Raw genomic sequence first — 21,615 nt, 5'->3', positions numbered from 1 at the left:
GAAGTTCAATGAATAGATTGTTGGGAGTATAATAGATCTGCTGAAGTAGCTAAGTGTGAAGCAGCAAAAATGAAAGTGCAACCTTGAGACCAGAATACTCCACAAGTCTTGGGACCTTGAAGTGCTTGCCAGTCAACTAATAAGAGTTCACGGGTTCTAGGCCCTTCTTCCCAGGGCTCAACTGGCACTGTCTAAACAATAAAATCTCTAACTACTGTACGCCAGTTAAAAAACATGGATACATATGCTGTAATGTTATTGTTTTAGTTAAATAAAATATTTAAATTGTTATTAAGGAAATGATTATTTATTTATTTTTCTCCTTCCAATAAAGTACAACAGAAAAGTTGTCCAAATACAAACAGCTATCTTAGGGATCCTGACAATAATTCCATAATTATCTATGTATTTCTAACCAAATCAGTAATCTTTGATAAAACTGTAAAAACCACTCCTAAAATTTATTATTCTAAAAATGAAACCTTCATCTGGCTGTAAATATTAAGATTCTACCTGCAAGAATGAGATTTTCGGTAAAAACAAATGATTTGATTCAAATCCATCCTGTTCAAAGCCAAAGGAATATGACCAAATGGAGAGAGAAAAAACTCCTCCCTCCTTACCCTGATGCCGCTTTCTGATGTCCAACAGAGGCCTCTCTGTCTCACAGGAATCCAGGTCCATTTCTGCAAAATGATCATTTTCCTGAAAGACCAACAAGGATTCAAAACAGAGAAAGAATGGTGAGAAATATTACAAAGAGAATGACAAAGACTTGAAGGGTGTGAGATCTCATTCCATGGATGCCTTCCCAGAAAAAGGATGCGCCATTAGGAGAGCATTTTTGGATGTTCTCCGGCCTGTTTGGAGCCCCTTGGGAGTATCCAGAGGAAAGTCTCTCTCACCTGCTTTCTCTCCTCTGCCTGACTCAGGAGGAAACCTTCAGCCAGGGCCACCGCCTGCGAACTGGTCTCCGCTCCACAGTCCATCACCCAGCTCTCCATCTCCGGGGGAAGGACAGCCAGGAACTGCTCCAAGATCACCAGGTCCAGCATCTCAGCTTTCGTGTGCCTTTCTGGCTTCAGCCACTGATGGTCAAGGTGGTAGAGTCGGCTGCAAACCTCTCGGGGTCCTTTGGCCTCCTGGCAGCAGAACTGCCTCAACTGCTGGCTCTGCACCTCTGAGCGGAGGGTGTCCTCCTCACCCAGGATATTCTGCACAGAGTTTTCCCAGAACCCCCCACTGCTCCCAGTTTGGTTGGCATGGCCTCTTCCTGCTCCAGGGCCAGCTGAGTCTCGCACATCCATCTATGCTCTCAGGAAGCCTCTGAGAGATCAGAAGGAACCCTTTGGTCTTCTGCAAAGTTCTGTCTGTCTTAGTGCGAAGCTCTTGCAAATCCTACAAAGCAAATACAGTGTATAAAGTTGTATAAAGTTTACACACCCTCTTCTCTCTCTACTGAGCACCCAAGAATCCTGCAAAATCCCTTTGTCAATAAATACAGTATGGGGGGGAAACATTTTAGATTTTTTTTTTTAGCAGCAATGCCAAAATTGTTAGGAAACCAGACAATGAGGAAGAAGAGGCTACCAGCACCAACAATAGTGATATAAATCCTCACCGGAAAAATGTTAATCCACCAACTTTCTCAAAGTTGCAGTGAGAACATCCATGGCTGGAGATGTTCTCTGATGTTTCGGTATGCCCTGACTGCCAAGAATTTGCCTGGGCCGAGGACACAGGTTTTGTGAAAGGCAGAGCAGCATAAAGGAATGAAACAGGGAGTATATATTTATATTCTGCTTTTGAAATTTTGTGCCATTTTTGTGATCTGGAAGGAAGTGGGTGAAATCTAAGAGGAGTCAGTCAGTGAATAAAATTCTCAGGCTCCTTTAAGACCAGATGCGCTGAGTCCATGTTCTCTGCTTATGGTGATGTTTTATTCTCTGGGCTTGGTCTGACTTACATGTGAAACCCATTTCCGGATTGTTTTATTCAGTGCTGTGATGTGTTGCAAAATCCAGGACTGTCCCTGTGAAATAGGGACACTTGGGGGGTCTGCATCACAGACCCCATTCCTTCCCCACAGGAGAAAGGGAATGTAGTCTACAAGTAACTACGGAGAAGAAGAACTGTGCAAAATAACAGAAGCATTGCCCAGCAATGCGAAAGTTGACAAGAAAGCCATCATGGAGGAATTTTGGGGTTTTAAAGACAAACTGGGCAAGGTCTCCAAGCAGTCTGCAGCTTCTGGCTCATATCTTAATCTATGCAGAGTTCTGAACTTCTTGCAGCTTCTCCCACTTAGTACTGCAGAATGAAAAATGGGGGGGGGGAGCCAGCTAAATCTGGTGAAAACAGCTGGAATCGCTTGCTTGTCCCCACCTGTGATGAATGCAAAAGAAGAAGAAGAAAGCTAGCGCTATTCTAGGCAGCATCCACTGAAGTCTAGAGTCCAGATCATGGGAAGTCATATTCCTGCTGTATCCTGCCTTGGTGTCATTCTCTCCCCCCCCCCCCCAAATGGGAAGTGGAAGGCCAAATGAGTGGAGAGGAGACTCACCAGATCCCAGCAGGGGACAGCGATGCAGCCCTTGCAAGACAGACACAAAAGCTCTAGGCTCTAGTGGGGGTCCTCAGGAGTTGCTCTCCCCCCACCCCCACTTCAGGGCACATTTCTCCCCTGCTTCTGTCTCCTTTTCTTGCACTTGGACTCTCTGCCACTCTCAAGACAGACTCCTGGGTGGGGGTCCCTTTTTTCCCCTCTGAGGGCCAGGAATGTATCTGGACAACCCCCTGAGGGCCAAGTGGGCAGGGCCAAAGACATCTCCTTTGGAATTTAGGTCAGCAATTTATTATGGTTATTCTATCAGATAGCTTCACACACACACACACACACAGCCATTGACGCCCAGGTCCCTGGAGGCTCGGTGAGTAGCAGCGCCCATTTCCGGCTGCTTTGCCAGCAACAATCCCTTTGGGAGAGAGAGGATGTGGTCCTGGGATGCCCTGCTCTGGGTGCGAGGGGATTGCTGCAGTGGCCTCCGTGGGGGGCTGCCCTGGGAGACACTGGGAAACTGGTTTGCAATGTAGCAGCCAGACTATGGGCTGGGATCCCTCTCTTTATTCCTGGCCTTTCTTTCCCACCGTTCCTTCCTTCCTCCCCATGGTTTTTTTTTTTGGGGGGGGCTAGTCCACCTCCTCGTCCAGCTTTGGAAAACCATTTGCAGATGTTTCCTCTGTTGTGCAATGAGGCTGAGCGACGTCACACAGAGTTAAAGTCCCAGGGACTCCTTTGTGTAAAGAAGGTAGATCTTTTCAGAAAGGGGGGGCGGAGGGCCAAATGAGTTTGGGATCCTCTGATCTGCAGGAAGGAGAGCGTGGCAGACCTGGCCCCTCCCTGGCAGGACCCTCTCCTCCTCCCTGACTTGGGGTCCCCCCCCTGCAGGAGCAGATCCGGCCCCCCAGGCACCCTCCCCTGCTGCAGCCCAGAGACCCCCCCTCTCCCCACTGCACCCTCTGGGGGGAGAGAGAGGAGACTCACCAGATCCCAGGAGGGGGACAGAGAAGCAGCCCTTGCAGGAGAGACACCTAAGCAGGAAAGGACTGGGGAGGGAGGGGGCTTGGCTCTGGAGGACCTGGCCCCCCCTTGCTTCCTGTCCTCTCTAGGAAGGCAGCTCACTTCCCTTTAACCCTTGCCAAGCCGAGTCCCTCCAGCTCAGCCCTCTCTCGCTTGGCAGATCCTCATATTCTTATTATTTTTTATGGATTTAGGGGGGCAGCTGCCCCCCAGCTCCGCCCATGCCCAGATATCCCTTTGTGGGGTGAGGCTCTTGGCTGGACTCTGAGCATCTCCCTCCCTTCGCCGGAAAGTGGAGGAGCAGCTTGCAGAGAAAAGGACCAATTCTGCAGCTCCAGCTCCAGATACACAGCAAGGTCAGGTGGTACCCGGTTTCACACCCCCCCCCCCACACACATACAGACCTTTTCCCATCAGTAAAAGAAGTTACATACAGCTATTTAAAATATTTAGAAATAATTACAAATGAACCGTTTGCTGAGAATCAGATTAAAATACATGTCCACATTTTAAATGGGGACGCGGGTGGCGCTGTGGGTAAAAGCCTCAGCGCCTAGGGCTTGCCGATCGAAAGGTCGGCGGTTCGAATCCCCGCAGCGGGGTGCGCTCCCGTTGCTCGGTCCCAGCGCCTGCCAACCTAGCAGTTCGAAAGCACCCTCGGGTGCAAGTAGATAAATAGGGACCGCTTTCTAGCGGGAAGGTAAACGGTGTTTCCGTGTGCAGCTCTGGCTCGCCAGAGCAGCGATGTCACACTGGCCACGTGACCCGGAAGTGTCTTCGGACAGCGCTGGCCCCTGGCCTCTTGAGTGAGATGGGCGCACAACCCCAGAGTCTGGCAAGACTGGCCCGTACGGGCAGGGGTACCTTTACCTTTACCTTACCACATTTTAAATATCTGGATGGGCTTGCCTAAGCAAACATTTATTTATTTTTGCAGGCACCAAAAAGAAAAGCGGGAAAAAGTGATCCATGCGACGGTCATCTCCAGGCTTGACTACTGTAATTCGCTCTGCGCGGTGCTGCCCTTGAAGCTGTCCCAGAAACTCCAGCGGGTGCAGAATGCTGCAGCGAGGCTCCTCACGGGGTCTCTGCCATGGGAGCATATTCACCCAGTGCTTTTCAAGCTGCACTGGCTCCCGGTGGAGTACAGGGTCAGGTTCAAGGTGCTGCTTTTGACCTTTAAAGCCCTTCACGGCCTAGGACCCTCGTACCTACGGGACCGCCTCTCCTGGTATGCCCCACGGAGAGCCTCAAGGTCCATAAATAATAACACCCTAGTGGTCCCGGGCCCTAAGGAAGTTAGATTGGCTTCAACCAGAGCCAGGGTCTTTTCAACTCTGGCTCCGTCCTGGTGGAACGCTCTGCCTCATGAGACCAGGGCCCTGCAGGATCTGATTTCTTTCCGCAGGGCCTGTAAGACAGAGTTGTTCCGCCAGACCTTTGACTTGGAGCCAATTTGATTCCCTCCCTCTCTTTCTTTTTTCCTTCTCCTCCTGCGATGAGGCTAAATTTTAATATTTTAATATTTCAATATGTTAATATTGTATTTTAATTTTGCTTTTAAATTGTAACCATTCATCTTGCTTTTATTATTGCTTGTAAGCCGCTCTGAGCCCGGCCTTGGCTGGGGAGGGCGGGGTATAAATAATAAAATTATTATTATTTATTATTAAAAGTCCAGGGAACATTAAATGCTTCTGATTTTTCCGATGAAGTGTTTTATTCAGTCTCACCTGCAATCACGTGTGCTGAACACAGAGAAACACATACAGATAATGAAATTACTGGGAGTTACAGTCTCCAAATAAAACTCAACACATGCAAGCAGATTGATGGAATAGTACACATGATTTCCCCATCTCCTTTTTAAAAAACATTATTTTTCTTTATCTTCATGGTACAGAAGATAAATATTCAGAAAGCAATAGTTACAACAGTAAACAAAAAGTAACTTGTCCTGATGGAATTTCAGACTTTCAGCATGTCATGTGTTAAAGTTCCATTTCATTATTCTAAAACAGGCATCCCCAAACTCGGCCCTCCAGATGTTTTGGGACTACAATTCCCAGCATCCCAGACCACAGGTCCCGTTAGCTAGGGATGATTGGAGTTGTAGTCCCAAAACATCTGGAGCGCAGAGTTTGGGGGTGCCTGTTCTAAAAGACAACGATACATTTTCCCGTGAGTGCTGGGTGGATTCCTGCAACAGTTTTAACAATTTATATATTCAATAAACATTTGCCACGTGTTATAAAAGGAAGATGGATTGTGTTCCCCCACCTTCTTGATTTCCCCGGGCAAACAAAATTTAAGATACTTAAATTGTAGTGACCAGAATTGAACACAATATTCTAGGTGGGGCCTGACCAAGGCAGAATAAATTAAAGCCTCAGCGCCTAGGACTTGCCGATCGAAAGGTCGGCGGTTCGAATCCCTGCGGCGGGGTGCGCTCCCGCTGCTCGGTCCCAGCGCCTGCCAACCTAGCAGTTCGAAAGCACCTCCGGTTGCAAGTAGATAAATAGGGACCGCTTACCAGCGGGAAGGTAAACGGTGTTTCCGAGTGCGGCTCTGGCTCGCCAGAACAGCGATGTCACGCTGGCCACGTGACCCGGAAGTGTCTCCGGACAGCGCTGGCCCTTGGCCTCTTGAGTGAGATGGGCGCACAACCCCAGAGTCTGTCAAGACTGGCCCGTACGGGCAGGGGTACCTTTACCTTTATTCCTGCCCTTGAACTGACTCTGCCTTCTGCCACACTGCAAATGTGATAAGCATCTCCTCAGTTCCTTCATCCAAGTCACTTATAAAGACGTTGTACAACAACGGGCCCAGGACAGAACCCTGCAGCACCCCTCTTGTCACTTTTCCCCAGGATGAGGAGGAACCATGAAGGAGTCCTCTTTGGGTTTGGTCAGTCAAATCCACCTAACAATTACCTCATTCAGCCAACATTTTACCAGCTTCCTCACATAAATATCACGGGCGACTATTTCCACAGCATCCCGCTTATCAACAAACTTTCTAACTCCATCCAAAAAGAAAAAAGAAAAAAAGAGAGATTTCTCTGGCTTGACGAGTTTTTGAGAAAGCCATGTTTTCAACTTGTATGTTTATGTTCTGAAACACCGAGAAATCAGATCAAGGGCAAATAATTTTTTTAAATGATGATAATAATAAGGATATTGACAAGCCGAAACATATGCAAATGAAGGCGATCAAGATGGTCTTGCTTTATTTATGCATTTATTTAATTTCTATAGCGCCCTATACCTGGGGTACCAACTTGAAGAAAATATAGAAGGGGTTTAGTAAGCCCCTCCTCGCATAATCAATACATGATGTGGGGCATGCATGCCATTTGGATGGCAATGCCTATCAACTGGGGGGGGGGTGCCACCCCTCAAATATTTTATGAAGGGGCAAAGACCCCTCATCCTCTAAAAGTTGGCTCCTGTTCGCTGCTGTTGCATTCTGAAGGCCAAGGACGGACTGGACCCTGATTAATACAATAGACACGAGGCTTGACCAGCAAGACCCTGGGAGAAAGTGCGCGTTCCACTTCCTGGCCCAGGTCGTTTTTATTAACAAAAGAACTTTAACACAGCGTTTGTAAGAACCAATCAGATTTCCTCTGAGCATTTCAAAAAATCCTCACGTGGGGACAAAGTCAGATCAGAGGAAGCCTCTTAACTACAAAGAACTATTTACTATTTGAGCATGCATACAGGCTAAATAAACAGGAACCAAGGAGAAATTAACAAACCCCGGTGGTAATAAACCCAGCAGTAAAAGGAAAGACAGGCATTTTACCACATCCATGTGAACTCTGTTCCTGGCCCTAAGATCTACCTAAAGATTAACAGAAGCTACATCAAAGCTACCTCCCTATTTTTATGTACCCAGGATGCCTGGTAAGCAACTGGTCTGTGTTAGAATGCTTTACACGTGACTGACAGACATAGAGAAAATGGGGCAGAGATGCAGAGGCTTGTGGGATCGATCAGAAATCAAGTCAATGACCCAAACCCAGTCAAAGCGATGCTTTCACCATTGACACAGTAGCTTGCTTCATTTTTCATAATTCCTCATAGCAATCCCACATGACCAGACACCTACACCCACAGTTCTCAGAATGGTTTCAACATAAAATCACAATATGAAAACCCAAAACCCAAAACCTGTAACCCCCCACCGCCCCTGGCAAACAAAAGTTGAGATTCTTAAATTGTGGTGCCCAGAATTGAACACAGTATTCTATGTGGGGCCAGACCAAGGCAGAAGAAAGTGGTACTATTCCTGCCCTTGATCTGATTCTGCCTTCTGCCACATTGGCCTCCGCTCCCTGTTCGGTGTCATCTGCAAATGGGATGATCATCCCCTCAGTTCCTTCATCCAAGACATTTATAAAGACGTTGAACAACAATGGGCCCAGGACAGAACCCTGCAGTACCCCTCTTGTCACTTTTCTCCAGGATGAGGAGGAACCATGGAGGAGGACAATTTGGGTTCAGTCAGTCAAATCCACCAGTTACCTCATTCAGCCCACATTTTACCAGCTTCCTCACATAAATGTCGCAGGGGACTTTGTCAAAAGCCTTACTGAAATTGAGATGCAGTATTTTAACAGCAGTCCCCTGATCTACAAAGTTTGTAACTGCACCCAAAAAAAGAAATGAAAAAGAGAGATTTATCGGGCTTAACTTGTTTTTGAGAAAGCCCTGCTTTCAACCTGTCTGTTTATGTTGTGAAGCACCGTGAAATCCTCAGGTGATAGGCACATAATTTTTTAAAAATGATGATAATAAGAAGGATATTGTCAAGCTGGAACATGTGCAGATGAAGGCGATCAAGATGGTGTTATTCTATTTATTTCATTTCTATAGCGCCCTATAGCAGGGGTGCCAACTTGAATAAAATATAGGAGGGGTTTAGTAAGCCCCGCCTCAGTTAAACAGTCAGAGGATGCGGTGCAAGCATGCCATTTGAATGGCTGTTCCTATGAACTGGGGGGGTGGCCCCCTCAAATATCTTTTTGGGGGGCAAAGACCCCTCAGACTCTAAGAGTTGGCTCCCATTCCCTACACTCACAGGTCACAGGACGGTTACAACATAAAATCACACAATGAAAACACAAAACACACAGCCCAAAACCTGAAACCCCCAACTCCCCACCACATTTAAAAAGGGCATTAGATGTCAATCAGCCAAAGGCCTGTTTAAACCGGTGTGTTTTTCCCTAGCACTGAAAGTTGTATAATGAAGGGTTTTCCACTCTTCGTATGAATTCTTTGATGGAAAGTGAGATTGGCGCTCTGACTAAAGCTCTTTCCACATTCCACGCACTGATAGGGTTTCTCCCCTGTATGAATTCTCTGATGGGAAGTGAGATGGGCGCTCTGACTGAAGCTCTTTCCACATTCCACACACTGATAGGGTTTCTCCCCTGTATGAATTCTTTGATGGGAAGTGAGAGAGGAGCTCTTCATGAAGCTCTTTCCACATTCCACACACTGATAGGGTTTCTCCCCTGTATGAATTATCCAATGGGAAGTGAGACCGGCACTCTGACTGAAGCTCTTTCCACATTCCACACACTGATAGGGTTTCTCCCCTGTATGAATTCTCTGATGGGAAGTGAGACTGGCGCTCTGATTGAAGCTCTTTCCACATTCCACACACTGATAGGGTTTCTCCCCTGTATGAATTCTCTGATGGGAAGTGAGATTGGCACTCTTATTGAAGCTCTTTCCACATTCCATACACTGATAGGGTTTCTCCCCTGTATGAATTCTTTGATGGGAAGTGAGACTGGAGCTCTGACTGAAGCTCTTTCCACATTCCACACACTGATAGGATTTCTCCCCTGTATGAATTCTCTGATGGGAATTGAGATGGTGGCTGTGACTGAAGCTTTTACCACATTCTACACACTGATAGGGCTTCTCCCGTGTATGAATTCTCTGATGGGAAGTGAGATTGCTGCTCTGACTGAAGCTCTTTCCACATTCCCCACACTGATAGGGTTTCTCCCCTGTATGAATTCTCTGATGGGAAGTGAGATTGGCACTGTGATTGAAGCTCTTTCCACATTCCACACACTGATAGGGTTTCTCCCCTGTATGAATTCTTTGATGGGAAGTGAGACTGGAGCTCTGACTGAAGCTCTTTCCACATTCCACACACTGATAGGATTTCTCCCCTGTATGAATTCTCTGATGGGAATTGAGATGGTGGCTGTGACTGAAGCTCTTTCCACATTCCACACACTGATAGGATTTCTCCCCTGTATGAATTCTCTGATGTGAAGTGAGATTGGTGCTCTGACTTAAGCTCTTTCCACATTCCACACGCTGATAGGGTTTCTCCCCTGTATGAATTCTCTGATGGAAAGTGAGAGAGGAGCTCTTCATGAAGCTCTTTCCACATTCCACACACGGATATGGTTTCTTCCCAATGGGATTTCTTTGATGGCAAGTGGAATAGGAATTTTTTCCACTTTCAAGATATTTATTCAGCTTCTCCATTGTGGGGATTTTCTCATGCTCACCCATGTTCTTAATTTCCAGTCCATCTCTATCTACAATGAAGAGAAATGGATTAGAGGAATAACACAAATGGGCTAGATGGATGGTTTTCTGAAGGGTTGGGTGCATTAATTAACGGGGATCAACCGACATCCTTAGGGGAACCTGTGATTCGACAAGCCTGGCTCTTCTCTTGAATCGATTTTGTTGGCCTCCATCATGGCATTCCTCCATTTCCAATGTCAGTCTTCTCTTTGGACAACCAAAGACTGACGGGAGGAAAAACAAAAACAGAAAACCTGACAGAAGCTACTTCAACTTCCCTAACAACTCTGACATTTATACTTAAAAGGGTCTGGGGAGTTCAGCCCAGGCTGATCCTTGTTTAATAAGCTGCAACTGGAGGAAGAACATTCACAGAAAAAACAGTAATTTACTGTTCAAGGTTTTTTTTTGGGGGGGGATTGTGATATCTGGTGTTGTAGGGGGCGCTGCTGAGTTCTGTGAAAATATATGAGGTTCGTCACATATGGAATTTTGAATTTAAAAACAGATATTATGATCCCACAGGGAGCCTTACTGAGAGTGGCCACGATCCCACGATTCTTCTCCATGACGTCCTTATGCAGAGCTCTCTGGTCAGGATCCAGCAACTCCCATTCCTCATCCGTGAAACAAACAGCAACATCTTCAAAACACACTGGACCCTAAAAGAAGAAGGGAAATGTCCTCCTCTGAGAAAACACTGTTGTTCATCACTACTCCTTGAGCTAGGACATTGTTCCACCCCTTGGCCTCTGTCCCCACAAGGCAGCTTCCCCTGACCTGATCTGGTTCCACAGCCGCTGCTTCCATTCTGTCCCCATTCAGAGATGGATGAAGAGGTCTAGCCAGTATCACTGTGTCACCTGCAAGAGAAAAAAGGTAAGGGGGAGGCCCAGAGTGCCTTCTTGTCTCGCAGGTAAATCAGTGCATCTCAAACTACAGAGGGGCCTTTGAGAAAGTCTCGTCTGCTGAGTGCATTTGGATATTTGGGTGCATTGGAGATGTTATGTGTGAAAAAATATATCTTCCCTCCCTGATGAGTTGGAAAACCAACAGAATGAGACTAAACAGAGAAAAAAATCCTCCCTCCTTACCCAGCTGCCTCTCTCTGGTGTCCAATGGAGGCCTCTCTGTCTCAGAAGAAATCTGGTCCATTTCTGCAAAGAGATCCTTTCCCTGAAAAACAAACAAGGATTCAAAAGAGAGAATGGGGAGAAGGATTAAAAAATGAATGTCAGAGAGAATTCCAGCTGATCGCGGGAGCGAAGACAAGCGGGATTTCTCTCTGGAGAGGGAATCCAGCTCTTGGGAGGAAAAGGGGGGTGCAGCAAGGGCGCCGCAGCCCCCCAAAACACCCCTGGAAGGAGATCCAGGGGGCAGGATCCCGGCCCGGCCGTTTTGCGATTCCCCCGGCCGCCAGGTAACCTCCTTTGGAGGAGACGAAAGCAGCGGGGTAGAAAGGCAGGCAGTGGGAAGCTATCCTCCAGGAGCGAAGCCCCGAGTTTGTGCGCAGAAGCGATCGGCTCTCAAACACTAAGAATTCGAATTTAAAAGGACTTAAAAGGATTTAAAAAATCAAAATAACAATTGGAGACAATTCGATGAGGACGAGGTGGGAAAAAGGAGGTCAGCCTCGTCTGGAATTCTAAGTATACACAGGAAGGATTCACAGAACGGGACAAAACTGTAAGTTAATTCAAACGGATTTTACTTTGGCGATTAGAAATCTTTTTTATGGACCTTTAATTAACGCTAAGAGGGATGAGGAATTTAAAAAGCCTTTTTTTTTTAGTCTTTTTTGTGAAATTTCTGGGAACGTCGGAAATGGACCTCTGTACTTTCTACTTTCGATTACAAAAGATCTGCGTAACAGACAATTAGTGCCTCTAAGACCTTTGATGTACCTTGTATTTTTTTATGGTGGAGGGATGGATTAAGTGGTAAAGTTCTTAGAAGACAGAGGCTGTTCTCTTTCGTCATTTTTTTTATTTTTGTGATTATGGGACTTTGAGAATGCTTCTCTTTTTCTTGGAGACTGTATTCCCCCCTTTCTTTTTTGCTTCAATTTCTGTGACGCAGGAAAATAAGCAGCGCCATTTTAATTCTCGGAAAGGGAGAATTTCTTTCTCTTTCCGATATAAATAAAAACTTTAAGGACGTTGACTTGGGAGTGGATTAGTGGACTATATTTGGACATTTTTGATTTTTTTTCTTCCCCTTTTTTCCCCTTCCCTTTCGTGGATTATAAAGTCTGCTTCCTTTGCTAAGTTTTAGTCTTTTGTTTCTTCTTAGAGGCTTGTTTTTGGAGTTTGGGATTTCTTTTTATAATTTATTTTTGTGTGGATATTTTGTCGGGAAATTGGGAATAGCCAAACAAGTGGCAAGAAGGCTATTGTAATAAGTGGATATTTTAACCCTGGCTGTTGGAGCGTGGATTGGATTAGCCATACAAGTGGCAAGAAGCTAATATTTAATATTAGGAATGTCTCATACTCAAAAAAAAAGTGAAGGGGCGGTACCAGTAGAAAGAAAAAGTTCAAGGCAAAAGTCAGAATTAAAAGGGGAAATAGTAAAGATGTTTGCAGAAATTAAATAAGAAATTTTAAAAAGTGAGAAAAATTTAAGAGACAAAATTAGAACAGATGGACAAAAAAATAGATGTCACAGTTAAAAAAATAGACTTAACAGTTAATGAACGAAAAGGACAAATGAAAGATATGTCCAAGAAATACCAGGAACATGGAAAGAAGCCTATATAACTTTTATTCCAAAACAAGATTCTGACCTGACACAAGTTAAAAATTATAGGCCAATTTCATTGTTAAATAATGATTATAAATTGTTTGCAAGTATATTAGCAAATAGGATGAAAAAGATAGTAAAGGAAATGATACATAAGGACCAAGCAGGTTTTCTTCCTGGTAGGCAGATGAAAGACAACATTAAAAGAAGTAAAAGTATCTGAAAATTGAAACTAACTTTGGATTGCTTTGAAACTGTGTTCAAAAGAGGACATTGCTGATTAATATAAATAGAAACTGTTTCCCCCTAGTGGAAGCCTTTGAAACTGGTTGTTTTACAAGAGCTGGGCTAGGGGAATTTCCAGCAGTAAGAGAAAAAACTGTGAGACTCTGGGACTGACCTTGAATCTTTAAGTGTTATGGCAAATGGGAAGGAAAAAACAGATCAGCAAACTGTAGAAAAAACATTAAGGTCTGGGAGGACTTTGCAGCAACCCAGGAGAGGCTCAACACCAGACCTACCTGCTTCTTCTGCGGCTGCTTCTGTATCAGTTCATTTAAAATCAAGAGAAATGCCGACAGAAGAAGCTTTGGCGATTGCATTAAATAAGATAAATGATTCACTGGAACAGCTTAACAAGAAAACAGACGCGATAAATGTGAAAGTGGATGCCGCAACTACTAAAATTGACTTAAATACAGAAAGTATAAATAATTTGGGACAAAAGGTGAATACCAATACAGAAACCATCCAGAAATTGATACAGGAATCTATTCTGATACGGCAGACTGCGGAAGAAGCCAGGGAGAAAGCCGCTGCTGCTGAATGCAAAGTAACAGAACTTGAGAGAGAGAGAGTCCCAGCCTCACAGAGGCAACTCGAGGAACATAAGTTGACGCTTGCTATGATTGAACTTAAAGAAAAACAGACGAATTTGAGGATCAGAGCCCTACCTGAATTTGAGAAGGAAAGTTTGACAGATTTTCTCACACAGGAACTCGCTGACTTTTGGGACTTGGACTTGAGCCAAGAAGAGTTTAGAATTGTGAGGTCCTTCAGATTTGGAAGAGGAGGGAAAAAAGAGAAGAACAGAATAAGAGACTGCTGGATCACCCTTCGAACTAAAGAAGAGAGAGATAGAATATTGGGTTGGCATTATCAGAAGAACTTAGAAGTACAACAGTTAAGAGTGGGAACTTTTAAAGATGTCCCGAAATGGAATAAAATCATCTTTGGGTGGGAGTTCAAGGGGAAAAAAAGGCAGATGAAGTTGATGGACTGTATGGAACTGGCGGAAATGACTGGCAGAATCCGAGACCAGGGAGAAGAGTCGGTGGAAGAAGACTGGGAAAAGTTTAAAGATTATTTACGGAAATAATGTAAAATTAATGAATGTTAGAAAAATGTTGGAATGAAGTTATATGGCTTTAGTAGAAATGTTATAAGGAATTAAGTATAAATGGATTAATAGAGTATTAAAGGAAAAAATAAGGCTAGAATGTGCTAAGATAATTATAGGATAGAAAACAGAGGAAGATGGAAAGGAATTGCTGAAACAATTAGTAGAAGTGGAATACAAAAAGGGAGGTGTGAGGAGTTCACGGAAATAAGTGGATGAAAGATAAGATATTGAAATTATTTGATGTGTTTTAAATTGTTTTTGTTTTGTTTTGTTAGTTTAATGTTAGTGTTTTGTTAGTGTTATGTAGTGTGTGTGTTTTTTTTGTATTGTATTGTATGGTTTTTCTTTTTTGTAGTGTTTAAATTGTTGGAAAATGCAATAAATATTATTTAAAAATAATAAAAAAGACAACATAAGAAATATAATAAATATAATGGAATATCTGACTACAGTAGTGCCTCGCTAGATGAAAAGAATTCGTTCCGCGATTCTCTTCGTCTAGCGGTTTTTTCGTCTTGCGAAGCAAGCCCATTGACAGCTTAGCGGATTAGTGCTAGAGCTGTCAAGCGGCTTCCAGCGATCAGCTGTTAAGCGGCTTATCAGCGGAACAGCTGATAAGCGGCTTAGCGGCTTAGGAAAAGGGCGAAAAAAGCAAAAAAAAAAAACCCCGGGGGACGAAAGATTTTTTCGTCTTGTGAAGCAACCCCATAGGGAAATTCGTTTTGCGAAGCGCCTCCAAAACGGAAAACCCTTTCGTCTAGCGGGTTTTTCGTCTTGCGAGGCGTTCGTCTTGCAGGGCACCACTGTACCAGGAACGATAAACAAGCGATGTTAATGTTTGTGGATGCTGAGAAGGCCTTTGACAATATTTCATGGGAATTTATGTTGAAAAACTTTGAATTTATGGATATGGGTCAATCTTTCCTTAATAGTATAAGGGCGATATATACTGATCAAAGAGCGAAATTAATAGTTAATAATGTAACAACAGAAAATATTGTAATAACTAAAGGCACAAGACAAGGGTGTCCTCTTTCACCATTGTTATTCATTTCGGTTCTGGAGGTCTTTCTAAGATCAGTAAGAAGTAATGAGCTAACAAAGGGAGTGACAGTTGGTCAAAATGAATATAAAGTAAAGGCCTTTGCCGATGACTTGGTCATAACAGTGGAAGATCCCATAAGTAGTGTTAAAGAGGTGTTAGAAGAAATAGAACAGTTTGGTCAGGTTGCGAGTTTTAAATTAAATAAGAAAAAGACAAAAATAATTGTGAAAAATATGGATCAAGAAATACCGTAAATTTCGCTCCATAACACGCAGTTTTTTTCTCCTAGAAAGTAAGGGAAAATGTCTGTGCATGTTATGGAGCGAATGCCTACAGATGGCGGGGGAATTTGCTGCAGTCGTGAGCAGTCCGTGGCTCGCTTTGAAACAGCAAAGCGGGTGTAAGCGGCTCCTGTCAGCTAGCGGAGCCGGGGAGGAGGGAGAGAAGCAGAGCGGGGTTGGCTGCTTTAAAACAACCCCGTCCTCTATGTCCCTCTCTCCTCCCCACTGAGCTGCTAAGTAGCAGCAAAGCTTTTCAGCCAGCCTAGCCGGGAGGAGGGAGAGAATCAGAGCGGGGTTGGCTGCTTTAAAACAACCCCGTGCTCTCTGTCCCTGCCTGCAGTTTTTTGCTGTCCGATTTTGGATTAGCCACTGTAGGGACTGTGTGTGTGTGTGTGTGTGTGTGCTTGAGCTATCGTTCTCCTCCTCCTGCTTCCCCTTCACTCTCCCTGCGCCCCTGCGACTTTAGAATTGACACTCTGTGTGTGTGTGAGGCATCGTTCGCCTTCTCTTGCTTCCCGTTCACTCTCTCAGCGCCCCTGCGCGCCCCTGCGACTTTAGGATTGACACTGTGTGTCTGTGTGTGTGTGAGAGCTCCTTCTCCTTCTCTTGCTTCCGTTCACTCTCCCTGCGCCCATGCGACTTTAGGATTGACACTCTGTGTGTCTCTCTGTGTCCGAGGGCTCCTTCTCCTTCTCTTGCTTCCATTCACTCTCCCTGCGCCCCTGCGCTCTCCCAGCGCCCTGCGACTTTAGGGCCAGTTCTGTGTGTGTGTGTGTTTTGACCTCACTGCGCTTGTTGGGGGAGAGTGTTGGTCGCAATTTTTCTTGATTTGTCTCAGAGTGGTTACTATCATGGTTTTCTTGCCGGGGAGGAGGGAGAGAAGCAGAGCCTGCTTGTTTTAAAGGAGCAAAGCCGGAGAGGAGCCTCTCCTGCATTATTCGCAGCATCCTTCTCCACACCCCCCACATGTGCTCCTTGTCCCTTGAGTGTTTTTCCTTCCCTCCCCACTTAAAACGTGGTTACAAAGCACGGATCCACATGGATCCTCAGGATTTTTGTATTGGGCTACCCCAAACTCACTGTCAGATCACATGTCTGTGGCCACAGCATGAACCACAAAAATCATACATCCACTGTTTCATTTAGAATATTTTTTTCTTGTTTTCCTCCTCTAAAAACTGTGTGCGTGTTATGGTCAGGTGCGTGTTATAGAGCGAAAAATACGGTAATTGAAAAAATGCAGCAACAAATAGGGATAGAGGTGGTTAAGAAAGTTAAATATTTGGGGATTTTGTTAACCCCTAGCAGTATTGATCTGTTTCAAAATAATTACATACCAATATGGAATAAAATTAAGAGAGATCTAGAGGTGTGGGGGAGAATGAAGTTATCATTTTGGGGAAGAATTGCAACGATAAAGATGAGTGTGTTACCGAAAATGTTATTTCTGTTTCAGAATATTCCAATAATCAAAGGGGCGGCAATATTTAAGGAGTGGCAAAGAATGATTTCAAGGTATATCTGGCAGGGTAAGAAGCCGAGAATAAAATTTAAATTACTGACAGATGCAAAAGATAGAGGAGGCTTCACCCTGCCAGACTTGAAATTATATTATGAAGCATCGTGCATCTGTTGGTTGAAAGAATGGATAAAATTAGAGAACACAGAATTGTTAGATTTGGAAGAATTTGATAACAGATTCGGTTGGCACGCATATCTATGGTATGACAAGAAACGAGTGCACAAGGGTTTCAAAAACCACATCATTCGAAGATCTCTCATAGAAGTCTGGGATAGGTATAAAAACCTACTGGAGTCAAAAATTCCACATTGGTTGTCTCCGTTGGAGGTGATGAGTGTGAAGAAGATCAATATGAGGGGGAGGTGGATAACATACGGGAGTTTAATAATGAAAGAAGGAAGTAAATGGAAACTGAAACCATATGTTGAAGTAAAAGAAAATGTAAATGATTGGTTGGATTATTTTCAGATTATTGAAATGTTTTAAAAAGATGTATTAGAAAGAGGTTTTACCAACAAGGAATCAAAATATCAATTGGAAGTATTGAATAATGACGTAAAAATTTTGTCTAAAATGTATAAATTATTATTGGAATGGTATACAAAGGACGAGGAGGTTAAATCAGTTATGATCCATTGGGCCAAAGATTTTGGATATAATATACAATTTAAAGACTGGGTTAAATTGTGGAATGAAGGACTGAAATTTACTCCGTGTACTATAATAAAGGAAAATGTGATGAAAATGATATATAGATGGTATGTAACACCAGTAAAATTAGCAAAAATGTATAAAGTAAGTAATAAATGTTGGAAGTGTAAAGAAAAAGAAGGAACATTTTACCATATGTGGTGGGAGTGTAAAAAAGTGAAATGCTTTTGGGAAAGGATATATAATGAGTTACAAAAGATGTTGAAATATACATTTGTTAAGAAACCAGAAGCATTTCTATTAGGAATAATAGGAAATGAAATTAATAAGAAAGAATGGAAGTTATTTTTATACGCAGTAACGGCAGCAAGAATACTAATGGCCCAAAAATGGAAACAAGAAGAATTACCTATGATTGAAAAATGGAGAATGAAATTAATGGAATACGCAGAACTTGATAAATTAACAGGAAGGATCCGGAACCGACGAGACCAGAGATTCACTGAAGACTGGATTAAATTTACAGATTATATGAAAACTATATGTGATGACCAGATAACATTTGTAAGGTGTTAAAGAATGATCGAACATTTTTCATGTATGCAACAACAGCAGCAAGGATACTTGTCGCCAAATATTGAAAAACTCAAGATTTGCCCACACTGGAAGAATGGCAGATGCAACTGATGAACTACATGGAGCTAGCAGAAATGACTGGCAGAATCCGAGACCTGGGAGAGGAAGCAGTGGAAGAGGATTGGAAGAAATTCAAGGACTACTTACAAAAACACTGTAAACTATATGAGTGCTAAGAAGGATGAGAGATTTGAAATTAACAGGGCACCATAAAGTTTGGTGAAAAGACTATGAGAATGAGTGAACTCTATGAGAAAAATAAATTTTGAATAAATATTATGGTAAAATTAGGTATTTAAGACCTAGATAGAAACATTCAAAGTTAGGGATAAAACATTGGAAATGTGTACAATAAGAATGGAAATAAGGAGATAAATTGCTGATCAAAGTTTTATAAATTTGGAAAGTAGGAGCGAGAGACGTGAGGAAGTCCAAAAATGAAGAAAAGCTGGTTATTATAAGATGCTAAATTTTATGTTTGTTTTTCTTTTTCTTTTTTGTTTGTTTTTTTGCTTATGTTGTTTTTCTCTGTTTATTGTATTAAAAAAACTCTTAATAATTTTTTATTTTTTTAAAGAAAACTATATGTGATGACCAGATAACATTTGTAAGCTTTCAGGAAGCTCTGTGAGAATGTATGGTAGAAATATTGTTTTTTAAAAAAGGTAAATTAAGATATTATTGTAGTGCAATATTAAATTAAGAAATGTGCAAGAAGTGATAAAGACGGAGAATTATCAGACATGCTGATGGAAGTAAAAAAAAAGATGTTGGTGATAAATTGGATGTTTTGTTTTGTATAGTTTTATATTGGAAAACTAATAAAAATATATATTAAAAAAATAAAAAATAAAAAATGAATGTCAGGGCCAAGAGCTTTAAGGATGTCAGAACTCATTCCATGGATGCCTTCCCAGAAAAAAAAATGAGCCATCAGTAGAGCATGATGGGATGTTTTCTGTCCTGTTTGGAGGCCTTGGGAGTATCTAGAGGAAAGTCTCTCTCACCTGCTTTCTCTCCTCTGCCTGACTCAGGAGGAAACCTTCGGCCAGGGCCACCGCCTGGGAACTGGTCTCTGCTCCGCATTCCCTCACCCAGCTCTCCATCTCTGGTGGAAGGACACCCAGCAACTGCTCCAAGATCACCAGGTCCAGCATCTCAGCTTTCGTGTGCCTTTCTGGCTTCAGCCACTGACGGTCAAAGTGGTAGAGTCGGCTGCACACCTCTCGGGGTCCTTTGGCCTCCTGGCAGCAGAACTGCCTCAACTGCTGGCTCTGCACCTCTGAGCGGAGGGTGTCCTCCTCACCCAGGATCTTCTGCACAGAGTTTTCCCACAATCCCCCACTGCCATGGCCCCTTCCTGCTCCAGGGCCAGCTGAGTCTCGCTCATCCATCTGTGCTCTGAGGGAGCCTCTGAGAGATCGGAAGGAACCCTTTGGTCTTCTGCCAAGTTCTCTCTGTCTGAATGAGAAGCTCTAGCAAATCCTACAAAGCAAATACATTCTTCAGTTACGAAAGCTGTCTAATATCAGGAGAAGAAAAAGGATCCCAGAGCAAGCATGGATGAGTCTTGGAGGGAACCAGGGCTGGACTGCACCACAGCCCAAACCATGAGCTATTTTATTTATTTAAATTTCTATAACACTTTATATTTTAAAGAGAAATCTCAAAGTGGTTTACAGCATATTAAATCCGTGGGGATAATTGGGGAGTTAGAAGAAGATATATTATTGAATGATATCCTTCCTAACATGCACTAGCAAGTTCCATATTCTAGCAGAGTTCCATACATCCCCCTTTTTTAGATTACGCAGCGATCAGCTTGTTGCTGACTCATCTGAGTCTTACTATTAAAAATTCCTTCCTGGTAAAATCCCTTGCAATCCCTCTTAAATGAATAAACACAATAATCTGACTCACGTTAATATAAAAGTAGTTTACTCACAGATTCATTCACGTTCACAGACATATCCCTGAAGGCAGGCTTAGGTTACATAACAACTAGAACTATTCCATAAAGAAGTTAGTCCCAATTGACTGCGACTAAGGAGACACTTCTCCAAACACACAGCAACATACAAAATGGAGAAGACACACTGATCAGAAGATGGAGGCCGTGTGCTCCTCCATGCTACTACAACAGACTGCACCCTCTTCAAGTCACATGGAGTGGAAGTCTGTCCCAGCTCAGGAGGAAATAGGAAGTCTTCTCCTGAGTGGTAGAAAACATCCCCTAATGTGTCCACTGCAGGAATCTTGTACTTGACTGCAGATTCACATCCCACAAAATCAATAAAATAGAAATAAAACCATTGGAAGAAACTCAATTATATAGTCCATAGTCAAAGCAACATAGGTAAAGGTAAAGGTACCCCTGCCCGTACGGGCCAGTCTTGACAGACTCTGGGGTTGTGCGCCCATCTCACTTAAGAGGCCAGGGGCCAGCGCTGTCCGGAGACTCTTCCGGGTCACGTGGCCAGCGTGACATCGCTGCTCTGGCGAGCCAGAGCCGCACACGGAAACGCCGTTTACCTTCCCGCTGGTAAGCGGTCCCTATTTATCTACTTGCACCCGGAGGTGCTTTCGAACTGCTAGGTTGGCAGGCGTCAAAGCAACATAGCAGAAAACAAATATTCTCTTAAAGATATCAAAATAAAACATTACAAAGGAGGTCAACTACAGAATAGATATTTAACACAGTAAGGCTGGGTGAGTCTGGGCCTCACCCCCTAGGCCAGGTGGAAAGGACCTTTTTAAAAAGGAGAAGAGGAGGAGGAGGAGGAAGAGGAGGAGGAGAAAGAGGAGGAAGAAGAAAGAGGAGGAGGAGGAAGAAGCAGCCTCTAGCTCTCCTAGAAGGAAGATTGCAATGCAAAATGTGGAGGGAACGGAAGGGATTTCTGGGAGATGAATCAGCCTGGTTGCTCCTGCCTTCCAGTCAATGCATGAAGTCAGAACTGACTGACAAGAGAGTCATTTGTATCTTGTGAAAAATGGATGCTTGTCTCTAGTGGGGGTCTCATTCGGGGGTCCTCAGGAGTTGTTCTCCCCACCCCCACTGCCCTGCTTCTGTCTCCTTTTCTTGCACTTGGACTCTCTGCTGTTTTCCAGACAGACTCCTGCGTGGGGTCCCTTTTTCTTCACTTTGAGGGCCAGGAATGTATCTGGCCAACCCCCTGAGGGCCAAGTGGGC

The 21,615-nt window shown here is 43.7% G+C and overlaps 3 protein-coding genes across 6 annotated transcripts in view; all 3 read right to left on the bottom strand.

The window, feature by feature from the left end:
* Window positions 1–3,729, bottom strand: part of LOC310843269 (uncharacterized protein) — a 217,324-nt gene extending 213,595 nt beyond the window's left edge. The window contains exon 1 of the mRNA XM_083736319.1: window positions 3,639–3,729. The gene's annotated coding sequence lies outside the window, so the exon portion shown is untranslated. The remainder of the gene's footprint in view (window positions 1–3,638) is intronic.
* LOC310843314 (uncharacterized protein) overlaps window positions 1–21,615 on the bottom strand; it is a 79,119-nt gene that overhangs the window by 5,347 nt on the left and 52,157 nt on the right. For 2 of the 4 annotated variants that reach the window (XM_083736476.1, XM_083736475.1), the window contains exons 2-3: window positions 906–1,398; window positions 624–705 (exon numbers count right to left, since the gene is read on the bottom strand). In XM_083736476.1, the coding sequence (XP_083592602.1) occupies window positions 624–705; window positions 906–1,307 (484 nt within the window). In that variant the 5' untranslated portion in view covers window positions 1,308–1,398. Of the gene's footprint in view, window positions 1–623; window positions 706–905; window positions 1,399–2,563; window positions 2,617–3,544; window positions 3,593–21,615 lie in introns of those variants that run through there. The other 2 variants (XM_083736477.1, XM_083736478.1) reach the window with 2 other exon arrangements.
* On the bottom strand, window positions 7,089–19,819 carry LOC310842829 (uncharacterized protein; the record flags this gene model as incomplete). Its single annotated transcript, XM_083734969.1, has 5 exons — window positions 7,089–10,154; window positions 10,682–10,808; window positions 10,927–11,009; window positions 11,241–11,322; window positions 19,433–19,819. The coding sequence occupies 5 exons, from the start codon at window positions 19,817–19,819 to the stop codon at window positions 8,794–8,796; spliced, it is 2,040 nt and encodes a 679-aa protein (XP_083591095.1). The 3' UTR covers window positions 7,089–8,793.

Source organism: Podarcis gaigeae, assembly GCF_964106915.1.
Source record: "Podarcis gaigeae genome assembly, chromosome: 4".
NCBI classification, from domain to species: domain Eukaryota; kingdom Metazoa; phylum Chordata; class Lepidosauria; order Squamata; family Lacertidae; genus Podarcis; species Podarcis gaigeae.
Note: the sequence above shows the minus strand (reverse complement) of the source record. Positions and strands in the feature narration are given on the sequence as shown.